This window comes from Conger conger, chromosome 11 (assembly GCF_963514075.1).
Source record: "Conger conger chromosome 11, fConCon1.1, whole genome shotgun sequence".
NCBI classification, from domain to species: Eukaryota; Metazoa; Chordata; class Actinopteri; order Anguilliformes; family Congridae; genus Conger; species Conger conger.
In genome coordinates this window covers 19,503,581-19,526,504 of record NC_083770.1, presented here as the reverse complement: position 1 = coordinate 19,526,504, position 22,924 = coordinate 19,503,581, and the positions used below count along the sequence as shown (strand labels likewise).

Here is a 22,924-nt window from a genome sequence, read left to right as displayed (position 1 = left end):
TGGGGGAGGCTGAAACTTCGGCAGCAGAGAATAAAGGAACGTTCTTGAGTTTTTGTCTGTGATTGACGAAGGCAGATGTTATGATTCATGTCCCCTTGCTATATCGGGAGACGTGTTTAGAGCAGCCCTCTCGTCGTGAGCCCTCTGATAGTCTTGAGAACACGGCCGTAGGATTATCTTGATAAATTGAGGAGGTGTTAGAATCTGTCAGAATATTGCATTTGATCTCTCCCCTTACGTGTCTCAGCTTCTCATTTTGTCTCACCATGATACCATGACCGGGTTTTCATCTTTTTTTTTTTCAGTTGCCATCACTGAAGAATATATCTAAAAACTCTATTTCAGTCGGCCATCTTGTTTTTTTTTTTATAGCACTTTTGACACCTGCTAGTGTGCTAGATACACCTCTCTGTTGGTGTAGCTCTCCGGCTGGACATGCCCTTTCTCCCGAATAGGACTGTGGGAACTCGTGGGTGATGCATTGTGGGCATTGCGTGGCCTGTTCAGAACAGAACAGGGAGCTCTGAATTCCGCCAGGCTGCAGAAGATAAGGCACCGCGGACTGTGTTCTGCACAGCCGACCCTGAATACCCATAATCCCGTGGGAACAGGACTGAAAGAGCCAGATGGCCACAGATGGCTAATTTTAGAGACTCACAAGTGACCGCACTCATTCTAAGCACGATGGAACTTTGAGAACACAACATATGATCATGAGAGACTGATTCCCGAGTCCTACTCTGTAGAGAAAAAGCCCAACAAGGGCCCTGTCATGTTTGTGTATTGGGCATTGCCTTGCCCTCAAGTTGTATCCAGGACAATGTCTTACTCAATCTTGCAATTCCTGTTTTTCTTTCCAGTAGAGGAGATCTTAGGTTCGTATTGCAAATGGTCTCCCTCGTTCTCGTATAGCGTGGCTGCTGCATGAGTAGGCGATTTCTTGATCGGAAAGGTTCTCAGAGTTCAGGCTGTATATTCACGTCCCTTGACATCCACGCTGATTTATCAAAAGTAAGCAGTTACGCCGAATTCATAAATAAGTAACTTTTCATGTTGCGCTTTGCATGACCACTGTAACACAGCGGGAGAGCATTGACTGCTGCGATAAATTAGATTGAAGGATGAAATGATTGATTACTTGGCTGTTGGCTGGATGATTTGAATGGCTGATTGGATACAGAGCATTTATGCAAGCAATAAGCAAAACCAGGGATGGGCAGCTCCAGTCCTGGAGGGCCGGTGTGTACGCAGGGTTCTGCTGCCAGCAGTTTCCCTGCCTCAATCAGCTAATTAGCCATATGCACCATGGCCGATTCACTCGTAAATTAGACCACTATAAAATGCTACAAGACAACAAAATTTATCGGCAGCTGTCTAGACCACTGAACGTGGCTAATTAAGAGCATAAAATCATTAAGAGCAGAAGTTGGTCTAAATCCAGAAACAGATATGGCCCGCCCTGGCATTAACAGTGACGACCACACCAAAATCGTTCAGAACTCTGGTGCTGCTGGAGCAGGGATCCCCCAACGCCAGCCTTGTTGAGCCACAAACCTGGCTGGCATTTCTTGTTACTTGCCACTTAATTGACCAATCAAAGCAGCTGATTACACAGTTAACCTCCCTCACCTGTTTTGAAGGTGTGGATAGAATGGTGGAATCATTGTAGACCACTCACACCCATCCATCCATCCATTATCTGAACCCGCTTATCCTGATCAGGGTCGCAGGGGGGCTGGAGCCTATCCCAGCATACATTGGGCGAAAGGCAGGAATACACCCTGGACAGGTCGCCAGTCCATCTCAGACCACTCACACCAGGTTTACATTTTAAATGGTAAATCATAAAGGCCTCATAAGTGGTTCTGGGTGTGTAGTAATGACTTTGAGCAGTCTGCTCCATGGTGGAGCTTGTTACCCAGCTCCATCATGCCTGTTTGCCCCCCTCCCTCCCTCCCTCCCTCCCCTCTGTCAATGCTTACTCCTGGCTCAAGCTTTTCAGCACCTTGTAATGCTCAGTAAGTCATCCTCTTACATTCCTATTTGTGCTTCTTTCTGGCTTCAGTTCTTGCTTTTGTTGCCAGCGATGTCATAGCCTGAAAGCTCAGGTGCCAGATCCAAACAAGGTCATTTAAATTGAGTCTCTGCACTCCACTGCGGGTTGTTCGCTACAGTTGTTGATTCTCCGGGTGTGTCGGTGTGTTTTAGATCCTTCACCCCGGTGGTTCAGCCCTTCCTCTCTCCTGGTTTTTCGCGCTTCACAGCTGACCATCAGTACAAACTTCACGGCTTATTGAGTGTAGGAGCTGAGAAGACTCCGGGTGTGTGTGCATACATGGGCGTATGTGTGCATAACTTGTGTTTTTGGGATTGTATGTGTTTGTACTGGATTTGTGGTGTTTTCATGTGTATTTGTGTGTGTATATAGTTGGTGTTTTGGGTGTGTCTGTGCGAGTGAATTTTGTGTGTGGAAAATGGATGTCTCCTGTGTGTGTGTGTGTGTGAGTGAGCGAGATGGGGTCAGTGACTGGGGACCCATTGAACGGCTGTACAGAACCCTCTGGACGAGGGGAACACTCCTGATGCCGAATGATGGATGGGAATGAATCGGTAAATAAATAAAGAATAAGCTCCATAAATTATGCAGCAGCATTGAGGAGCAGTGCGACAGATCGGTGGCTGGCTTCCTGACCCTCCCCCCTGTATGCCCCACCCTCCCCCCGCCCCCTCTGCAGCAGAGCTGCTGCTCCGCTGGCCTTGCCCGGAGATTTGTGGCGTTGCAGCAGTGCATGATGGGAGCAGGCCGGAGTAAACCTTTCCGTCCTATTACGCTGAAGGACATAATTAATGTGGAGTCGTCTGTGTGCCTTCAGCAAACAATGAGGTTCACCCACCAGCTTGTAAATAGCGAAATCGAATCTGTAGAGCATTTGGCAGTTTGCGCATAATATTGATCATTTTTACTGGTGGAATCAAAATGACTTTTAATTCAGGCGGATGCCTTTTGTTTGTCAGACAGTTTTATTTATTTTCTAGAGAGGGATGGAGATGGAGTTCCGGTTGTAAATGGCAGTCACGCGTTAGATATGGTGCTGGTTTTTCTTGCTCTCGATCAGCACAGTGCTTGAAGGGGACTGTTCATAATGCTCTTGCTTAATGGAAGAGGCATGCTGTGGCAAAATGACATGTTTTTCGCCTCGGGGTTCTGAGTCTATAGAACAAATATCACCCTGTACAGTACATGGTAAATAACAAATGAGAATCCTCAGAAAATGTCTGCTTGTCAGAATTCCCGTTCCATAACTAGGCCTATAGCTAATTTTGTTGAAAGATGGGGAGATGATGATTTAAAGATGGCAGACTTGTCTGTATACATGAGCACTTAACCCTGCGTGTGTGCGGATGTGTGTGTGTGTGTGTGTGTGTGTGTGGCTGCGTATGGTTGTGTGCAGTTGATAGCAGGTGTCTGTTTATGACCCATATCTGTTCTCACCATCGCACTGAATTCCTGCAGGCAGCAAACCTGTGGGTGAGTCTAAAATGTTAAATTATGTCATGATTATAAAGTAATTACAGCTACAGGCATTTGGATAGGCACTTACTTAGATTCCTGATTGAATATATGTGGTTTCTGTGTGCTGATTAGTACAGCAGGTTGTAGAACTGAATGCCACTTACATCCATCAGTTTGTGTCCGTACCTATGTGCAATGCTGTGTGCTTTGCTGTCTGGGGGTGTGTTTTCAAGTGTGCTGTTGTGTGTGTGTGTGTGTGTTTGGGTCTGTCTGTGCATGTGTCTGTGTCTGTATGTGTGTGCACATGCTTTGTGTGTTTGAGTGTGTGTGTATGCGTGTGTGACTGTGGATGCGTATGTGTGTTTGAGTCGTGTGTCTGCGTTTGTGTGTGTGTGTGTGTGTGTGTGTGTGTGTGTTTGGGTCTGTCTGTGCATGTTTCTGTGTCTGTATGTGTGTGCACGCATGCTCTTTGTGTGTTTGTCTGTCTGTGTGTGCACATGCTTTGTGTGTTTGAGTCGTGTGTCTGCGTTTGTGTGTGTGTGTGTGTGTGTGTGTGTGTGTGTGTGTGTGTGTGTGTGTGAATGTTCTTGAATGGCCCGTTGCTCTTTCCTGTGTCCTGCAGCAGTTGGTGCACGCTGGTGTGTGAAATGGAATACTCCTAGTCCTAGACGCTGGTGTGTGATTTCATATCATCAGACATTTACAATACTCTCCGCCCGAGCCCTGGAGACTGAAACTCCATCATCGTCATTTCTAATTCATAGACTGCAATTAATTTCCAACCGGCTTCTCATTTTACTGCAGAAGGGGGTAAATAGAGAAAGGCAAATATGCAAGTCCCTGAAGTTCCCAAAAGAGCAGATTCCTTTCTTTCAGTCTGTTGTGAAAATCAGAAGCACACTCCGCATCCACCACAGGGCTTTCCTGTCTGAGGCTGGCGTGTTAATTATTCTCCATGGAATATTCTGCCAGGAATGAGAATCTGCAGAACAAATAAGACAACCAGGCTTTAACCAATATTACAACGATGGCACCTAACCGATGAGAAGAGCTACACCCTCGGAAAACAAGTGCCTAAACGGGTACCAACACTGTGGTGGTACCTTATGAGTGCATACAATTGTACCCCGAGCCATGGTTTTAATCATTCATTGATGTGTACCTTTTTTTACTTTTTATTATCCAGAAAATATTATTGTACCATTCAGGGTACATTCAGTAAATGCATTTCCACTGTACCTTTATTTGTGTATAAGGTGTGGTCCTAAAGGTCTACCATGGTTTGTACCACTGATTTAGGTGATGAAGCAGAGGAGCATATTCTTTCCCCATCCAATGTGCTCATCTTCACTTGTTATTAGAACCAAACAAAGATCAGAGCTAGCGGCTTGTGTTCTGAAAGCGTCAGCCAAATGACATGACATGAAAGGCTACGGTCGTGTTTATTTACTTTTAATTTATCAGAAAGTTAAGATGTAATGGGTATGTAATGGATTTTTTGATCAACCAAATGATTACAGAAGAACCACTGGTGGAAAAAAACTGCAAAAGCATTTTTCTTTGTGGGTATAACTGCATGGCTAAATGCTTATTTATCAAAGAATATGGACAAGAATATGAATACCCCCATGTTTTATGACTGCTTCAGAAGTAATTAAGCTCGGAAACTGTAGTAATCAACTGAAGGATGCTGCTTTGGGAATGGCTGAAATGAGTAATTCTACAATAATGACCATACTTTATGGTCTTCTGTGCAGACAGTTCGTCACAGACATGGTGACAAAATGGCTGTAAATGAGAGTTTTAATGGGAAGCCACAGCCCTGCCACTGTGGACCAAATCCTCTCACCCCGGGCCTGTCTGGCCAAGGTGAGGTTTTAAAATGGCTGCAGTTGAGCTTGTGCTGCTGACATCACATCAGGTTCAGGTTCCTTATTGATCTAAGGGTTCTCCTTTCTCCTCTTGGTAAACATGGATACTGTAATCATAAATACTGTGTTCTCTTCGTTATGCTTCACAGATCCTGAGTGTGCAGTACTGTTATGTCTCATTTATTTCTGGCGGCTAATTTACGATCGGGTCTGTCTATTATTCATGCGAGTGTATGGTGCTGTGTGTTTTGGCTGTAGGTATTGGATTATGTGTGTGTGTGTGTTGCATGCATAGTCTTGTGGGCATTCATTGAGGGAGGGGAATCTGTGATTGGCTGGGGTAGTCTGACACGCCCATTCTCAGTGTGGGATAAGATGGGGGACTCTGTGATTGGCTAGGGTAGTATGACACGCCCATTCACACAGTGTGGGATAAGATGGGGGACTCTGTGATTGGCTAAGGTAGTATGACACGCCCATTCACACAGTGTGGGATAAGATGGGGGCCTCTGTGATTGGCTAGGGTAGTATGACACGCCCATTCACACAGTGTGGGATAAGATGGGGGACTCTGTGATTGGCTAGGGTAGTATGACACGCCCATTCACAGTGTGGGATAAGATGGGGGACTCTGTGATTGGCTAGGGTAGTATGACGTGCCCACCACTACTCTTAGCTGTACAGCCAACAGAACAGGCTCATTCGGAGCACAGTGACCCGCCATTATCAGTGAGAACAGTGTGTATTTCCCTTAATAAAACAAACTGTAGGTATGAGTTTACTTAAAACAAGTTTGAAAAAACAAGAAACCATCAAGGTGGGCGATTGCTAGTCTCATTTCTCAGAAAGGAACGAGAGTGCGTAGTTTGAGCCGTCTGCCCTTGATTTATTTGCTGTGAACCCAAAATGATTAAAATAATGTGGAGGTGAGAGAGAGTCCCTCCTGACTCCCCTTAGGAACTGGATAACAGCAAGGTTACAGGTAGAGATTGATATATTATTTATTTCCCTTGAATGGAGTTTAGTACATACAGCCAGTTACATCAATGCAGTTACGTGAAAAGCATACAATGTACAGCAACACATCATAAATACAAAGTACGTACGCCAACAGTACCAGCTATTTGGCGATATTTGTTTTGTCTTCTTTGAATCATAAGTGCCAAGTAACACCTCCACGAGTGCTACTGCGATAAATGCTAATGTCAGTCTCTGCAGTCGGGCATATGGTGCACGTCATGGAAAGGTCCCCTGCTGTATCAGTGATGACATCGCACACTGTATGTTATTGACATATTAAGCATGTGGAGGTGGTGTGTACCGTTATATTATTCTTATGAATGACCATTCACAAACATTGATGGCCAATGTTCAGTAGTCAATATAGGCCAGAGTAATCCTCAGTGAATAATCGGCAGATTTTAATTTTTTTATTTTAATTAGAATTGAGGGAAGGCTTAGCCTCCCCAGCCTATTCCATACGCCGCCTCTGCAATAGTTTTGGGCTGTGTATCTGCACGTTTAGAGAGTTGGCTGATAGCTCGTTTTCATGAGGAGCACAGCTACTCTTCTACAGAGCAAGTAAAAACCCAGGGTGCCATTTTTCTTTAAAGTGAAAGAAATTGAGGTCCCTCTCTGAGCGGAGACAATCATACTCTCCTGATCTTAGTCATGTGAAGTAGTCCTCACTGTGCCAACATAAGAGACCTCTTAAACCTTGGACAACGAGCCTGAGAAATCCTGGGTATCGACTCGAGGAGAGTCATCCTGCCTGCACCCATTTCAAGAAATTAACCAATCATGGTCATTGAGTTTTTCTGCACTGGCCTAGAAACACTCACCACCCACACACACACACACACACACACACACACCTACCTTTTCACATTAGACACCTCCTGGTTTACAGACATCAACAGCTTGTTAGTAATTAAGTTAGACCTTAATTATTGTTGTCATAAACATTTCTTGACTTGCTTTGCACAGTTAGCTGAGATTAATGAGAGGCCACTGTGGCTGAAATGTTGATTAAACACTGCCTGGGCCGCAGGTTCAGGAGCAACTGGTGGCCCGGTCCATATGTCCCGGCCTGCGTTTACGGTCAATACGTCTACAAACAGAACCGCGAGGGAGCCGCCTGGGTATGGATTATCCACCGGGTCTTCCTGAATGACTCCTTCAGTGTTTTCACTGTGACTCACCGACTACGGCCTGCAGCAGCCAATCATACGCCCCCATCCTGTTTTGAATTGATCTGATCCTGTGTTATGGAAGACATGAAACAAGCTTTCATACACGGGTCCATCTGTCTCTTTTTAATTGGCCTCACACCTGTTGAGTTGATTGAAGAAAATCGTAATTGGTGTGTGTAAAGCCAGTCTGATCTCATGGCAGTCCATGGTGTTAAACTACTGACTCATTCTCACTGTGACGAGGAGCTCAGCTGGAAGACTCTAACACACCACTGTGTGTTTGTATGTGTGTCTGTATGTGTGTGTGTGTGTGTGTGTGTGTGTGTGTAAGAGAGAGAGGGTGTGTGTGTGTGTACCTGTGCATGTGTGAGAGAACGAGAGAGTGTGTGTGTATGAAAGTGTAAGCCTGTGTGTGAGAGAGCGAGAGTGTGTGTGTGTGTCTGTATGTGTGTGACAGTGTGTCTGTGTGTGTGTGTGTATGTTAGAGAGAGATAATGTGTGTGTGTGTGTGTGTGTGTGTGTGTGTATGTGTCTCAGAGAGAACATGTCTTCAGGATAAAGAGACTCTTCTCCCTCTCCATCTCTCTGCCTTTCTCTGGAGTGTGATAACAGGTGACCTATCCGGGTGGGAGGTTTATAAGTAGCTTGTCTGCGTCCTCTCTCTCGTCACAGTGCTGCTCTAGTGCCATCGTCTGATATCCAGGCCAGTGAGGAGCTCATTAGCCCAGATATCATCGCGTCTCATCTCTCTCCTCTGAAGCTTTGGGGAAGTCCCGACGCTCCTGTTAGACACGCTGCCCCGCCCCTTCCTGCCTACTGCCTCGGATCCCCCACAGGGGTTCCCTCCGAAAAACAGAACAACGTGAACTGGAGTAGGACATTTTTGGGTTCTAAATATAGCTCCATTACGGGCTCCAAAATCCATTGAGAGGGAAGCAGAGCTCCACTCAAAGTGATTTTTGGTAACCCTTTACTTGAACCCATTGCCATAAGGCTGACATAACACTGTCATACGCATGACATAACAGCTGTCATAAGATGGCACAACATCTCAGGTTATGTGAAATGACATAAAACTTTCATACCTTTATTAGTAAATTTTATGAGTGTAACTGTCTGTCATAACATTTACCATTAAAAATATTACAGTTTTATATCATTTGACATCAACTGACGTCATATGTTATGCCATCTTGTGACAACTATTATGTCATGTGTATGACAGTGCTATGCCAGTGTTATGGCAAGGGGTTCAAATAAATTGTTATGGAATTTTTATTACACTTTTGATATGATCACTGCTATTTGCTATTTATAGATAGTTTCAGAGCTTGGAGCCTGGGCAAGTTCGGTTCCAGAGCGCTGTTATCATGGATCTTCCCTTTGGCACGGCGTCGGCTGCAGCTCTGGTGTTGAGCTGTGCCAATTTTAATTAATCTTGCGTAGCGCTGAGGCTTAGCTCACTGAGTCAATCTGATGGTAGTAAGCGTCAGTGAAGCAAATTATTAGCTAATTATTTTGTTAGTGACTATTTGTCCAAATTCTTTCCTTCATCACCCGTTTTGAGCACTGATTTGCAATTTGAAGCCCTTTGCATCAGTGTGACTTTGTCTGTTGATTTTGGAGGGGGAGGACTCGTGTTTGCTCTCTGAAATACATGGGATCATCCACTCTAACCCTCTCCAAATCCAGCCCTGGTTTTCTTTCCTCCTGGGTAATTAGTGCTGCCGATTTGCTAGAATGTCTTCACACCTGACTCCCAAGTAAAGGGACGGTGGAAAAGCAGTAGTTCTCGGCCCATGAGGACCGTGATTGGCTGATCCCTGGTGTAGGGTGCGTGTCATACACTGCATGTCCGGGACTGCTGGTGCTAGTAGACAGTTCCCCAAATGACCCCGAGGGGGTGCTGTTGCACCAAGAGACCCCCCACCCCCCCCCCCTCTTACGTAACAATGCCACCAATCATCACGCCATGGGACCCCCAGCCACAGTCAGCCCCCACATTTATCTGGAGTTTTACTGACAAAATGAGTAAATGGAATAAAGGGTCCACATGGGACAAGCCATTTTTCTCAGAAATATGGGACTCACTTGCTAACATGGTACTGTCAGCAACCCTAGTACGTTTAGATATTGTGTGTACAGTCTGTGTGTTTGCTAGCCGTGAATTCACACCCCGTTCCCGTTATACCCCACAGGGCATCAACATAGTTGGACCAAGTAATGCGGAGCCCTCGCCTGCCAATCTGGGAATGTACCAGCTGGACATCGTACTGAAGAGGGGAAATAATCTGGCCATACGGGACAGGGGAGGTAAGAGCTCATACAGCTGGCCTACATTTTTATTTTTGTGTTATTTCTCCTTTCTGTGTCAAGGTACCAGAGCCAACATAACTCCTCTCTTGTAAGAGGGTGTGCTTCATTAATGGCCAATGGACGACTGCTACTTATGCGATACTTTCTGACCTGGGCTTTGTAGGTGTACCAGTGACCTCATTGTTCATCGCTTTGGATAAAAGCCTCTGCCGAATGGATGTACTGCTGTGTACTGACTGAGGTTCTGTGATTTACACAAGGGGCTAACAAAGTGAGCTCCAAGGCGTTTCAGTTCTCTCAGTAGAATAAAAGACTGTAGGTGCAAATTAACTGAAGGTAAATTTCTCACACATATCGGGAAGCATTTCTCTACTTCGCTGACCCGGCCTTGTCGCAGAGGCTGAGTCACTCTGGGTATTGAAGTCCAGGCTTGATGCAGTGTTGGTAAATTGTTTAGAGGTAAATGGTGAGCCAAGATGTGCTCATCATTGTGTATTGTTATATTGTTCTGGTGATTATACGGAAACGCAACAAAGAGCAATAAGTAATTGTAGACTGACAATTTACGTACAGTTTCATGCTGCACACTCAGTGCCTGTTTTGTGGAGCACTCAAAGTTGAGCTCAAAGTTGAGCTCTGTTTCAATGGCATGTTTCAATTGCTTTAGTTCCAGTGCTCTGCTGTATTTCATAATTTCCTTCTTCTTTCCAGGTTTTTTAAACAAAGTATATATATTGCTTGATTTATTTTTATCCTGCTCAGGGCATTGCTCACCGTAAATGTTGGGGATGTGAGCAGAGTTCATAGTTAATTGGTCAATTAAAAATGGCTGAATTTCTGTTTTGAGCAGTAGGAATGTGATTACAGCATTATAGTCTTTGAATGCTAAAAAGGAGTGGATATTGGGTTGTTATTCCCAGAATGCAACAGTGTGGTGTACTTGTGAAAAAAAAATACTTTTTTAAAATTCAGTCAGGACAACTCACGCATTTAGATTAAATATGTTCATGAGTATATAATGCAATTATTTTGATTTGGCACTGAATTGATGCTTTAAAAGGTACTCAGGTACTGCATGCACCAGCATCAAACAGGGAGCACGATTCACTCCCTACTAAACAGGATAAATATCACACACACACCCCACCAGTCCACTGTCAGAGATAAAGTGAGAGTGGAGGTATGTTTCTGTTCTTCAAGGATCACATTTCCCAAATGTACCCTGAAGGTACAGTCATGTACAGTCACTCTTTGGGCACAAATGAGTACATGATCCAAGCACAAAAGGTACAAAGTAGTTATTGCTGGCTAGGGGTTATTTTATGCACCTATCGGTTACTGCCCCAGCGACACCTAGAGGTACATCCAGCCAGCAACTGGAATCTGGGGTGGTGGGGGGTGAGCACAGTTCTGAACTGCTGTTGCACCGATTTAATTTCATACTTTTCTGGAGCTAATGTCCATTTTTGCGCTACTGTGCCATTGGTGAAGTCTGCTACTCTGAACACTTCCTGGGGATTTGTTGCTAAGGTGTTGATTTGCTGGCAGCCCAGCAGGGATTAATTTTTATTGTTGTTCAGTCAGCAGTAAGACCAGATCATTTGCATTGCTGAATTTGTTTTAACGACATAATAGATGAGGCCCCAGGTGTTTTGGATTTGCCCAGGCCTATGGAAAATGTATTTATGGAAATATTTAGTAATTTCTTCTCTGGCCAGTAAACACTCACTCTGAACCTGTTGATAGGGCTGTGATGATTATTACATGATTATACATTAATGAAGACTAGAGCTTCATTAATGATCTGTACAGTAAGTTTTGACATTGATTAGCTCTGGCATTTACTGTAGCCTTTTTGAATAGAGGTCAGAACGAATGAGAAATCTGCCATAACAAATCTTAATTTCCAATGCTTGAATAAAAGACTTCCAAGCTTTATACACACATGGCTTTTTGGAAACTGTATTTGACAACTCTATAGTATTGAGCATCATACATTATTACTAATGGTTACAACTTATGTTGAATGTTGCATGTCTGATCCCTGCTGAAATAGCTCAAGCTAGGTTTTGAAACGGCTAGACCAGCTCCCAGCTTGACTGCTGGTTTCCCACCCACCCTTTACCTGGGAGTCAGGTGTGAAGGCAGTCTGACCAATCAGTAGCACTACTTGTTCAGCTGCAGTAATTACCTGGGAGAAAATAAAACAAGGAGTGGATTTGGTTTTGAGGTGCAGATTTGATGATTGCTGCCGTAGAGGGTTCCATAATGAATTAGAAAGGGTTCCCCTATGGAGACAAGCCAAATAACGTCTTTTTTTTCCGAGAGTGTTATGCATCCTGAATCACTGATACCTCTTCGGAAGTGCGGCTTCAATCTGCATTCCATCTGTGTTTTATCAACCTTGTCAAAAAGGTTAACCCGAATACTGCAGTGCTGATTAAATTACACAGTCTGGAGAAATTCCCCTCGGAATGGGCCTTTCTGCTGGAGACCTGCTTCCTAATAACATCGGTTCAATCACTGCGGAGCCCCGGGATACCTGCAAGACCCAAGTAGCATGGAATACTCGCATCTCGGTTGTGTGATTATTTTACCTTTAGCTGTGTGACTGGTTCGCTGGATAACTGCACTGTTTCACAAAGCAGGTTTACTGGGTTCGCTGGCTAACTTTGCTGAGTAAAACCCAGAACACCTCTTTTTACTTCAGTCCATGTTCCAGATCTGGGAGGGTTACGGGTTCTAGCCAGTGCAGACATCCAGCTAACTCGTGAAACAGTCCCTGGAACAACCTGTGAACAACCTGGGGATCTGATTGTGTCGTGCGGGATGGAGTCAGTAACACGGAGTGCAGTGCCTGTTTCTTTCCCTCTGAAGCTGCAGGCCATAAACACCTCAACCTGCCCATACTCACTCGCCTCAATCTCCAGCGCGGTGGCTTCCAGGACCTCCCGATCGCGCTGCGCTATAAATACACGAACGCGCGTCCGTGTCACCTTCCTGCTTCTGATCGCCAGCGAGCTCCGCATTAGCTCAGTGACAAGTGTGACTGAAACACACCCTCGCCAGCTGTTCCAGTGTGACGGCCTGGAGATATGGAGACTGCAGAGGAGGCGGCTAGCCGCAGAAGACGGAGCGGATTTCCCCCGCCATTACACTGCTTACTGAGAACATCCTCGCAAATTGAAGAGGAGGCTTCCTTAATTTAATAAGTAGCACTCACTGATGATGAAGTCAGTCACCACATCTCATCTATTAAGAGACATGCAGTTAGGCCGTTTCATTTTACTGAGGGCTGCTTTTTATTTTGTATTTTTATTAGAAAATGCACATATTGCCAGTGCAATATGCAGAATGCATAATGCATGTTCTGAGGGCTTTAACTGATGTGTGTATGTGTGTGTGTGTGTGTGTGTGTGTGTGTGCAGACCACTCTGAGAGCAAACGCACTTTGTGATCTTTTTTTACTGAAGTCTTCTTTTACTATAAGACTTTCCACATGCATAATGCATAATGCTTTTCATTTTGTCCCCTCTGGGAATCATGCACATCGTGTGCTTCTGTGGGTTTTATGACATGCAGTTTGAGTGTATATGGAACTACAAGTCAGCAAAAACTGATTTACCATTATGCTTACTTTCCATTGAATTATGTTTTAGATGTGAAGTGATGTACGTAGTCAGTATTTTGTCATTGTGAGGCAGATTTTTTGAAAATCAGAAAATCTACTCTTCATGCCTGATTACCTAGTTATTCTTTAATTATTGGTTTTGCAATGAGGATGAGATTTAAACAGAAAATCTTGATTACTAGACTATCACAATACTCTGGGTCTGGTTTGTGGTTTGAGTTTTGCTGAATGGCTTGACACTGCTGTGTGAATGAACAGTAGGGGGGGGGATTCCTGTACGTGAGATTCCTGCTTTTGGGATATGTGCAGGGGTTTGCACGTGAACCAGATTAACGGTGTGGGTGGGGTTGTTAACGCCTCTCTGCTGCGTGACCCTGACCCAGTAATCCACCAATCAGAGCCCGCTGTGCTGAAATGAGGAGGTGTCCTGTGAGGCGAGTGACAGGAGGAGAAAGGGCTCCCCCCTCGTGCTCCTGTGACCGGAGCAGGTGTGGGGATTACCCAGGCTGGTCGTATATTTAATATGAACAGGTGTATATCTACAGTATATTACATATTGTGTACAGTGGGAGCAATAATTATTTGATCCCTTGCTGATTTTGTAGGTTTGCCCACTTCCAAAGAATGGAACTGTGTCGAATTTTAATCATGGGTACATTTTAACATTGAGAGACAGAATATCACAAAATAATCCACAATAACAACATCTTATACATTTTATAAATTGAATATCATATTTTCACATGAAATAAGTATTTGATCCATAGAACAATAGGACTTAATACTTGGTGGAGAAACCTTTGTTGGCAAGCACAGAGGTCAGACGTTTGTTGTAGTTTTTCACCAGGTTTGCACAGATCTTGGGAGGGATTTTGGTCCAGATCCTCTCCAAATCCTTAAGGTTCCGAGGCTGTCGCTTGGCAACTCAAAGCTTCAGCTGCCTCCACAGATTTTCGATGGGATTTAGGTCTGGAGACTGGCTAGGCCACTCCAGGACGTTAATATGCTTCTTTTTGAGCCACTCCTTTGTTGCCTTGGCTGTATGTTTTGGGTCATTGTCATGTTGGAAGACCCATCCACGACCCATTTTCAGTGCTCTCACTGTGGGAAGGAGGTTGTCACCCAAAATTTCCTGGTACATGGCCCCATTCATCCTCCCCTCGATACGGTGAAGTTTTCCTGTCCCCTTAGCTGAGAAACACCCCCAAAGCATAAGGTTTCCACCTCCATGCTTCACAGTGGGGATGGTGTTCTTGGGGTTGTACTCAGCATTTCTCTTTCTCCAAACACGGCGAGTCGAGTTGATGCCAAATAGCTCTATTTTGGTCTCATCTGACAACATCACCTTCTCCCAAGCCTCCTCTGGATCATCCAGGTGTTCTTTGGCAAAAGATCTTGCGTGGAGCCCCAGACCAAGGGAGATTGGCAGTGACTTTGTGTTTCTTCCATTTTCTAATAATTGCTCCAACAGTTGTTAACTTCTCACAAAGCTGCTTGCTTATTTTCTTGTAGCCCATCCCAGCCTTGTGCAGGTCTACAATTTTGTCCCTGATGTCCTTAGACAGCTCCTTTGTCTTGGCCATGGTGGAAACGTTGGAATCTGATTGATTGTGTGGACAGGTGTCTTTTATACAGCTACATAACCATGTAACGAGTTGACACAGGTGTTCTGGGTAATGAGTTGAGATTAGGAGTGCTTCTTAATGGAAAACTAACTGGTCTGTGGGAGCCAGAATTATTGCTGATTGGTAGGGGATCCCCCTTATACTTATTTCATGCAAAAGTATCATTCATAAATAAATGTATAAACTTTATATGATGTTGTTATTGTGGATTATATTGTGATATTCTGTCTCTCAATATTTTTCCTAGTTCCATTCTTTGTAAGTGGGCAAACCTACAAAATCAGCAAGGGATCAAATAATTATTGCTCCCACTGTATATGTAATATATCAAATATATTAGTTGTATCTAGGAACTACCACCACCTTTGGCCAGGCCTCATTGTAAACGAGAACTTGTTCTTAATTGACCTGGCTGGCTTAATAACAAAATAAATAAAAAATGTGCAAAAACCTAAAATGGCCTGTTATTTTCAAAAAGGCATAGCAGATATGCTCCCATTCTTAAAACCTTTAGTTTGTGGATTTAGCCTGTACCCAAGTATGCTGTCGGTTCAGATCCCAGGGGGGCAGAACAGCTGAACAGATAACAGCTTGCCTCAAGAGAGCACGGAAAAAAAATCGCCAGAGAAGAGAACATGCAGAAATGAGAGGAATTCAAAAACCTTTTTCACAGACCTGTACGTTCATCCCCTGAGAGACGCGTGATACAAACTGAAGTGTCAGTTGAACCTGGGGTTTTGTGGAACCGACTGGAGCCCTTCATCTGACTAATTACCTCTCAGTTTGTGGAGTGTGTGCTAACCCTGCTAGCTCAGCAGTGAGGGGCATTAGAGATCTGTGCTGATGTGCAGCTTCTGTATTGGCTGGTGTGTTTTTATGGTCAGTATCCGTCTCAGTAAGCCCATCACTGAGTGCTGGGGTGGGGCGGGGTGGTGGAGGGGTCGGGGCCAATGGATTTGTGATGAGGTGACTAGGTGGGGCCTTCGATCTGGAGAGAGTTGGGATATGGATTTTACCAGTAAAACACCCATCCATCCTCCCAAAAGCCCATCAACACTCGCCCTCCACCCCCTGCTTGTCAACCCCCCCATGCCCAATCCCCAAATGTTCTTCAGGGACAGGAAGCTGTTATCAATCTGCCCCCGAACATAGGAGCAGCAGTTCATTTGGGCCTGGTGATTTCACAAGCCTGCTGTTGACCGCATCGTTTGGGGTTTCCTCATTAAAGTCTGAGTTTTACTCAAACAGCCTTAAATACCTGCTGCCCTGTCAGGCTGTGCTGGATGTGTTTTCCACAATGCCAGTACAGAAATATGTCTCTATGCACTTAGCTGAGCTTTGTCATTTATCATATTTTTATAAAGACAATTTAATTTGACCTTTTTCAGGCTGATTGTGAACTATGAAAAGAATTGGGAAGGAATAAAAATGCCAACGGCACTAATATTGTTTACGTGACATGTTTGTGAGAACTGGCTCCGGCTTCAGGCCTTCAGGTCTCTTAAATCAAATCAAATGCTGAACTTTTATCCCTTAACTGGATTTGTTCCTGAATAGATAGGGACAGGTATGAAGAGGAAGAGGACTGAAAATGTAAACACAATTAAGGTATACGAACAAGGCTGCTTCTTCACTGTGTGCTTTATTTAATGAACAAACATACTGTAGAGTCTCTTTGGACAATCCCCCCCCAGTGCAGGGTTCAGGGCCCTATGGCTGTGCGGATCTTATTGTGTTTACACCGGGACTTGAGCCGCCTATCCTCCGGGTTCCAGTCATGTACATTCATCAATAGCCTCTCTCTCTCTCTCTCTCTCTCTCTCTCTCTCTCTCTTTCCGTGTTTGTCCTGTGTCGGTATCACTCACATCTTCTGCGTTTGTGGAAGTATGCACTAAACCATCACACAAACAATCTTTTCTTTCATTTGCAAGGGTAGTGCAGCGGAAAATATCAACTTCCAATTTACAGGAGCTGGCGGCACTAAAGTGAGGCGAAAAGAGAACCAATCAGCTGTAGTCCCACGTAAAGTTGCGTAACATGCAAATGCAATATTCCCAGTGCAGGGCACAGATATTTCCAGGCTTTGAGAGTCGCTGTTGCAGTTTATTTTGAAGTGCTTTTCTGAAGCCGGGCTTGGGTAAGAAGAGATGGCTAGGGAGCTTCTAATGACACAGAACTAGATCCGTCACTCTGTAATGGCATCTTAGTGGGCTCTAAATATGTTTGGGTACAAAACACTCAAACCCCGTCAGTCAAGGCCTGTCATGTCTGAGTTAGAACTGATGTATTTGAGGTGCCATTTTGTTGTTGTGCACCATTGCATGCTGGGACGGGCTCCAGTCCACCTCCACCTCTGCAACCCTGACCAGGGATGCGCAGTTTAGGATGGATAGATGGATGGAAGGACAGATGGATTATGTGGCTGTAATAACGCACTACTTTCACACCATTGTCATTCACAGAAAATCTGAGCCTTTTTTCCCTGAACTGTTTCTGTATATCTGCTCTTCTCTCCCGAGGGACATGCCGTCATTTAATGTCATATACCATAGCCCATATGATGGCCGGGTAGTCTCTAATCCATTTCTGCTTGACCCATTTCTTACCCCAATTGTACTGGTGTCTGTACTGTGGCTGGGTGAGATTTATTTGCAGTTTTGGCAAAGGTACGTTCTTGCTGTGTTCCCACTTGGCACCTTCAATAGTATCTGCCCTGGTGCGTGTTGGCTCTGTTCCATTCACAACTGGCCTTGAGTTTTCCAGAATACCTGCCTTTGGACCTATTCCAGGAGCGGTTCGCTGCCAAAATGCCCAGACATCCAGTTTTCAACCAGAATGTCCGGTTTAAAATAATTTGTTGTCCAGTCAGATAACTGCCGAACTTTCACTAGTTCTGTCCCTTCCCCTATACCAGTGTTCTGTCATCAGTGCGGAAGCTGGCTTTATTAGCTAGGTTTTGAAAGCAGAAGTTGATGGAAACCAAATGATTAAGCCGCAGCTTGTTTGCTTTCATATCCACAGTATTTTGTCTTCATTGAATTCTGCACCAGCTAGATAAGACATAATTGGTGTGTGATTGTGGTTTGATAACAACTGGTTCATTTTCAATGAATTTAATGAGCCTTTTAGGGCGATTGGAGGGTAATTGGCCACATCGGTACTGATTCCTCAACCCCTGTAGCAGTGCAGTCACCGTACAGCTCCTCTGATGTCGTTTTCACTCTTTAGTAATCGTTTTCTAAGACTTCCTCTGCTGCTCTGTGGTTTTTGTGGAACGTATGCAGGAGCAGGGACACACAAGATTTAAATAATACTGAGGTCAGACTCGGCTGGGGTGGGTTTGTGGGTGGGGGGTATTATCTCTGTTTAATTTGATCATTTAATTGAGGATGCATGTTATAGGGTGTAAATGCTGAACATATGACCCTAGACTATGCTTTAATTTGATTAAATATTAAAGACCTAAATTAACTGCAACTGATGACCTCACTATTCACACAAAGAATGAAATGCCGGATTTGGAAGTGGACATGAGGAAAATGACCTTTGTGTCCTCAATACGGCCCTGGGCATGAGACTGGTAGCCCAGATACAGCAGGTTCAGGCCATCGGCTGTGTAAGACCTGTAGCCCAGATACAGCAGGTTCAGGTCATCGGCTGTGTAAGACCTGTAGCCCAGATACAGCAGACCTGTAGCCCAGATACAGCAGGTTCAGGCCATCGGCTGTGTAAGACCTGTAGCCCAGATACAGCAGGTTCAGGCCGTCGGCTGTATTTTTTTTACATTACATTATTGGCATTTGGCAGACGCTCTTATCCAGAGCGACGTACAACAAAGTGCATATCCATAACCAGGGATAAGTTCGCTGAAAGACCCTAGAGGGAAGTACAATTTGAACTGCTACCTGTACAACAAAGATAAGGACGAGGGCCAATTTTATAAGACCTGTAGCCCAGATACAGCAGGTTCAGGTCATCAGCTGTATAAGACCTGTAGCCCAGATACAGCAGGTTCAGGCCGTCGGCCTTATAAGACCGTGCCCCACAGCATCCTATCAGAATATAGCCAGTTTTCTTCCACCCAGGGGTAGGGAGGGTTTGTTTTCTTCACCAAGTTAATTCGCTCCTACGTGCAATGTCTGCTGTTTCCACTGTAACTGTGGAGAAATCCAATAAAAGAGGAGAGGATATGACAATCTGCTCCTTCCCACGGCTTCCACTGACTACCAGGTCCCGTGACTGAGAGACGCGGCTCAGCACTTGATTGCTTTTGGCTCTCCTGTAGTGGCATCATGTGGTATTCAGAGTGGAGATTAGTCCGCACTCATGGTCGGGTGCATGGGAGAGGTGGATCTGTTTTGGATGGAGTGCTGATTAACTCGAGAGTTACACATTTGTTTGAGTGAAAAGCTGAGTGTGTGTGTGAGTATGAGTGTGCATTTGTGTGTGTGTGTGTGTGTGTGTGAGTGAGTCCAGGCAAGCTGTTGCTGTTGGTTGTAAGCTCTGATTAGCTGCATCCAGGCTAACGTGACCACATATTTTCACACTACAACTAAGAATAAATTACGTGCCGGTAACCGTTAATGAATGATCCAAGTGGAGCATTGTATCTGACTCACGGGGCAGTCTGCCCCTGTAATGAGCTACATTTATTCCTGTGCGTTTCTCCTGTGCCGAGCCTTTCGCTGCAATCATCTGTTTTTATTACAGCCTGATATTTTAGGTGTGACAGATTTCTCACACCTGAGATTACGATCTTATTTTAGTGCCATATGCAAATAGTTCTTTAGAGAATACAAAATACAATCAGAGCCAGGCGGAATATTTGTGTAGGGATGCTTTAAAAAGTGTTTGTCTTAAAGGTCAGCATGGACTTTCAGACTTGATTAATGAGAAAAGTGAGTGTTCTAATCACAGCTCATATTTCCTCATGATTTATCACGGATGTTTTCACTATTCCGGGCCTCTCTTCGTGTGGATTTGAAACATTTTGTGGCTGTAGCGATGAGTAATGAGGTCATGTCTCGCAGGAAATTCGTAAGGCCTTTTTTGTAAAGTTTTTCGTAACTTCACTGTCTGTGTCAGGGTAACACATGAGTATTGTATATATATTGTAGTGGATTTAAAGTTTCTTTAAATTAATTAAATTCAATAAACGCTCGAGATTCAAACTTTGGCCGTAGCGTTTCGATTGATCTCAGACACACCCAGATGATTAAAGTATGACCTTGAAGGCTTATCTCTCTTAATTAGCACATTATGCATTTGCTCTTGTGCATTTCTTTCATAAGCGAACAGCCAAAGGAAGGTTTTGGGAAATGCAGTGCAATATTGATCAAGGGAAACCTGCTTCATTTTTTTCTAATAATAAATTATTACAAAGTCCCCTGGAGCAATGTTGGGGATAAGGGCCTTGCTCAAGGGCTCAATAGCTGTGGCTGCTCAATAGCACACTGGGGCTTGAACCACCAACTTTCCAGGCCCCAGTCATGTCCCTTAGCCAGGGGGCTACAGGCTGCCCCCATAGCTTTTTCCATAGTTTTTATCCAGGACCATATTATTTTTTGTCTAGCCTGTGTATTCTCATGCTCTTTTACCCCATTTTGTTTACTGGAAAAATACGGCCAAGCAGGCAGAGTGAATTCAGCAGATACCCAGGAGAAGACCAATGGATCAATACCACTGTGACACCGCCCTGAGCTTCAGTTAATATGGGGGACACCTTCTCCAGGTTGTCAGAAATGAGCTGGCAATGGCAAACCCTGAACTGTGTCTCTGTATGAGGAATGCTGTCCATCAGCCGGAGAATCGATGCCTGGATTTGAGATGAATATAATCGATTATATTCTGAAAATACAGCACAGACTGTGGGGAATGGGCACAGGCAGCTTGCTCTTTGTTTGTGTTGTCATTAGATTAGAGTGTTAGGGCCGCACCATATATTGTATATTTATCGACATTGAGATATGACCATGCACGATAAACACGTTGGAAATAGTGTATTTAAATTCTTTAATTCACAGACAGTGGGCATATGCTATTGTCTGGGGTCTATTTTAGCAGTGTACCTTGAGGAGAAACACATTAGAACTTTGCACACTTAAATATTTGTTCATTTATTGCCAGTTATATCGTCATCACAGTATTGAACAACGTTTTTGCATATTGTATATTTTCCTAATTATCGTGCAGCCCTAGTGTGTGTGTGTGTGTGTGTCTGTATCTGTCTGTCTGTTTGTGTGTGTCTGTGTGTGTCTGTCTGTCGGTTTGTGTGTGCATGTCTGTCTGTCTGTATCTGTCTGTCTGTTTGTGTGTATCTGGGTGTGTCTGTCTGTTTGTGTGTGTGTGTCTGTCTGTCTGTCCGTTTGTGTGCGTGCGTCTCTCTGTCTGTCTGTCTGTGTGTGTGTGTGTGTGTGTGTCTGTGTGTGTGTGTGTGTGTGTCTGTGTGTGTGTCTGTGTGTGTGTGTGTGTGTGTGTGTGTGTGGGCGCGTGTGAGCTGTCTGCTTTCATTGGCAGGCTCTATCCTCTATCCAATCCAAAGCACTTCATATGCAGTCTCAATCATTGCATTGTTCTGCAGCAGTTTCCCGACTTGATTTGACTTTGCTTGTTTTGGTTTTATAGACACTTAATTAAAGGATTGGCACTAACATGATGAGAATATTATTGATATTATTACTGTAGAGAATTTTGTAATATTCACGTCTGATTGAATTGAATATTTAAGACGGCGTACAGCAAGGTGTGCTAAGCCTTATGAAGAAATGTATTATATAACCAAGTAACAGGATGCTTAAAATATCCCAGTGGATAGGTATCTGTGAATGGTCCTCTTTTCTCATTACTGCGATCCTGCAGTTTAATTAGTGCTGATGGGAATGTGGGACGGTGGTCCTGGGAACCCCCAGTGTATGAACATGAGGCTTTTATTCTCCATGCAATACATAGCATTTTCAGTAATGTGACTTAAGAGGGTAAATAATCCCTCAGAACATGACGAGTACCTCTTTTAGAAAAGATTACTTGTTAAATTTCTTGGGATTGCGATGGTGGTTGGAACGAAAACCAGCGTACACAGGGGGTCCCCAGGACTGAGAGCCGCTGATTTAGGAAATTATAAAAACGACATGTTCGTATGACTGAATTTGCTGTTAACACGCAGTGAGGTCACGCGCTCATTCTGAAATCTCCCATTTGTAGCTGCCCCCCGTCTCTCATGGCTGCTACCCCTGAAGTAGACTGGCCATTAATTATTTACAAATCGTTTATTTTAATTTGTGGTAATGGCAGCAGTTTGGTGCAATAAAACGTGTTAATGGAATCCGTTCAATATGCTCGGTGATGAGATGTAACCATTGTGGAAATACAAACAGGGCCACAGAAGTTCCCAGAGCAAACAGGCAATTGGCAGCGTGAGCGGTGATGTAAATCACACAGGAAAAATAAAATCGCCTTGTTTTTGCTGTGCTTGCGTCTTTGTAATAAACTCCGTAATGGGGTTTCAGTGGGTGGGAATAGAGGAGGCTGAGTGGATAAATGCTGGACCACCATTTTAAGCTGAGCTTTGGTAAACAGATAGGACAGCCACTCCCCTGCAGGCAACTGCACTGTAATTCCGTTGCCTTCTCAGGGGTGCATCGTGCGTACCAAAAGGCAGCACGCTTAACCCGTGCCGTTCTATGGTCCCAGAGAGGAAAGGACACTGTTGGCTCCACATTTTGAGTGTTTTTTTTCCATAACGTGCTGGATTTTCAGGGGTTTGGGCTTAAACTTG

The 22,924-nt window shown here is 44.3% G+C and overlaps 1 protein-coding gene across 10 annotated transcripts in view; it reads left to right on the top strand.

The window, feature by feature from the left end:
• LOC133140343 (multiple C2 and transmembrane domain-containing protein 1-like) overlaps positions 1-22,924 on the top strand; it is a 171,698-nt gene that overhangs the window by 44,430 nt on the left and 104,344 nt on the right. For all 10 annotated transcript variants that reach the window (XR_009710007.1, XM_061260227.1, XM_061260221.1 and 7 more), the window contains exon 2: positions 9,776-9,890. Coding sequence is in view for 9 of the 10 variants with exons in the window: in XM_061260227.1 (XP_061116211.1) it covers positions 9,776-9,890 (115 nt within the window). In the remaining variant the exon portion in view is untranslated. The remainder of the gene's footprint in view (positions 1-9,775; positions 9,891-22,924) is intronic.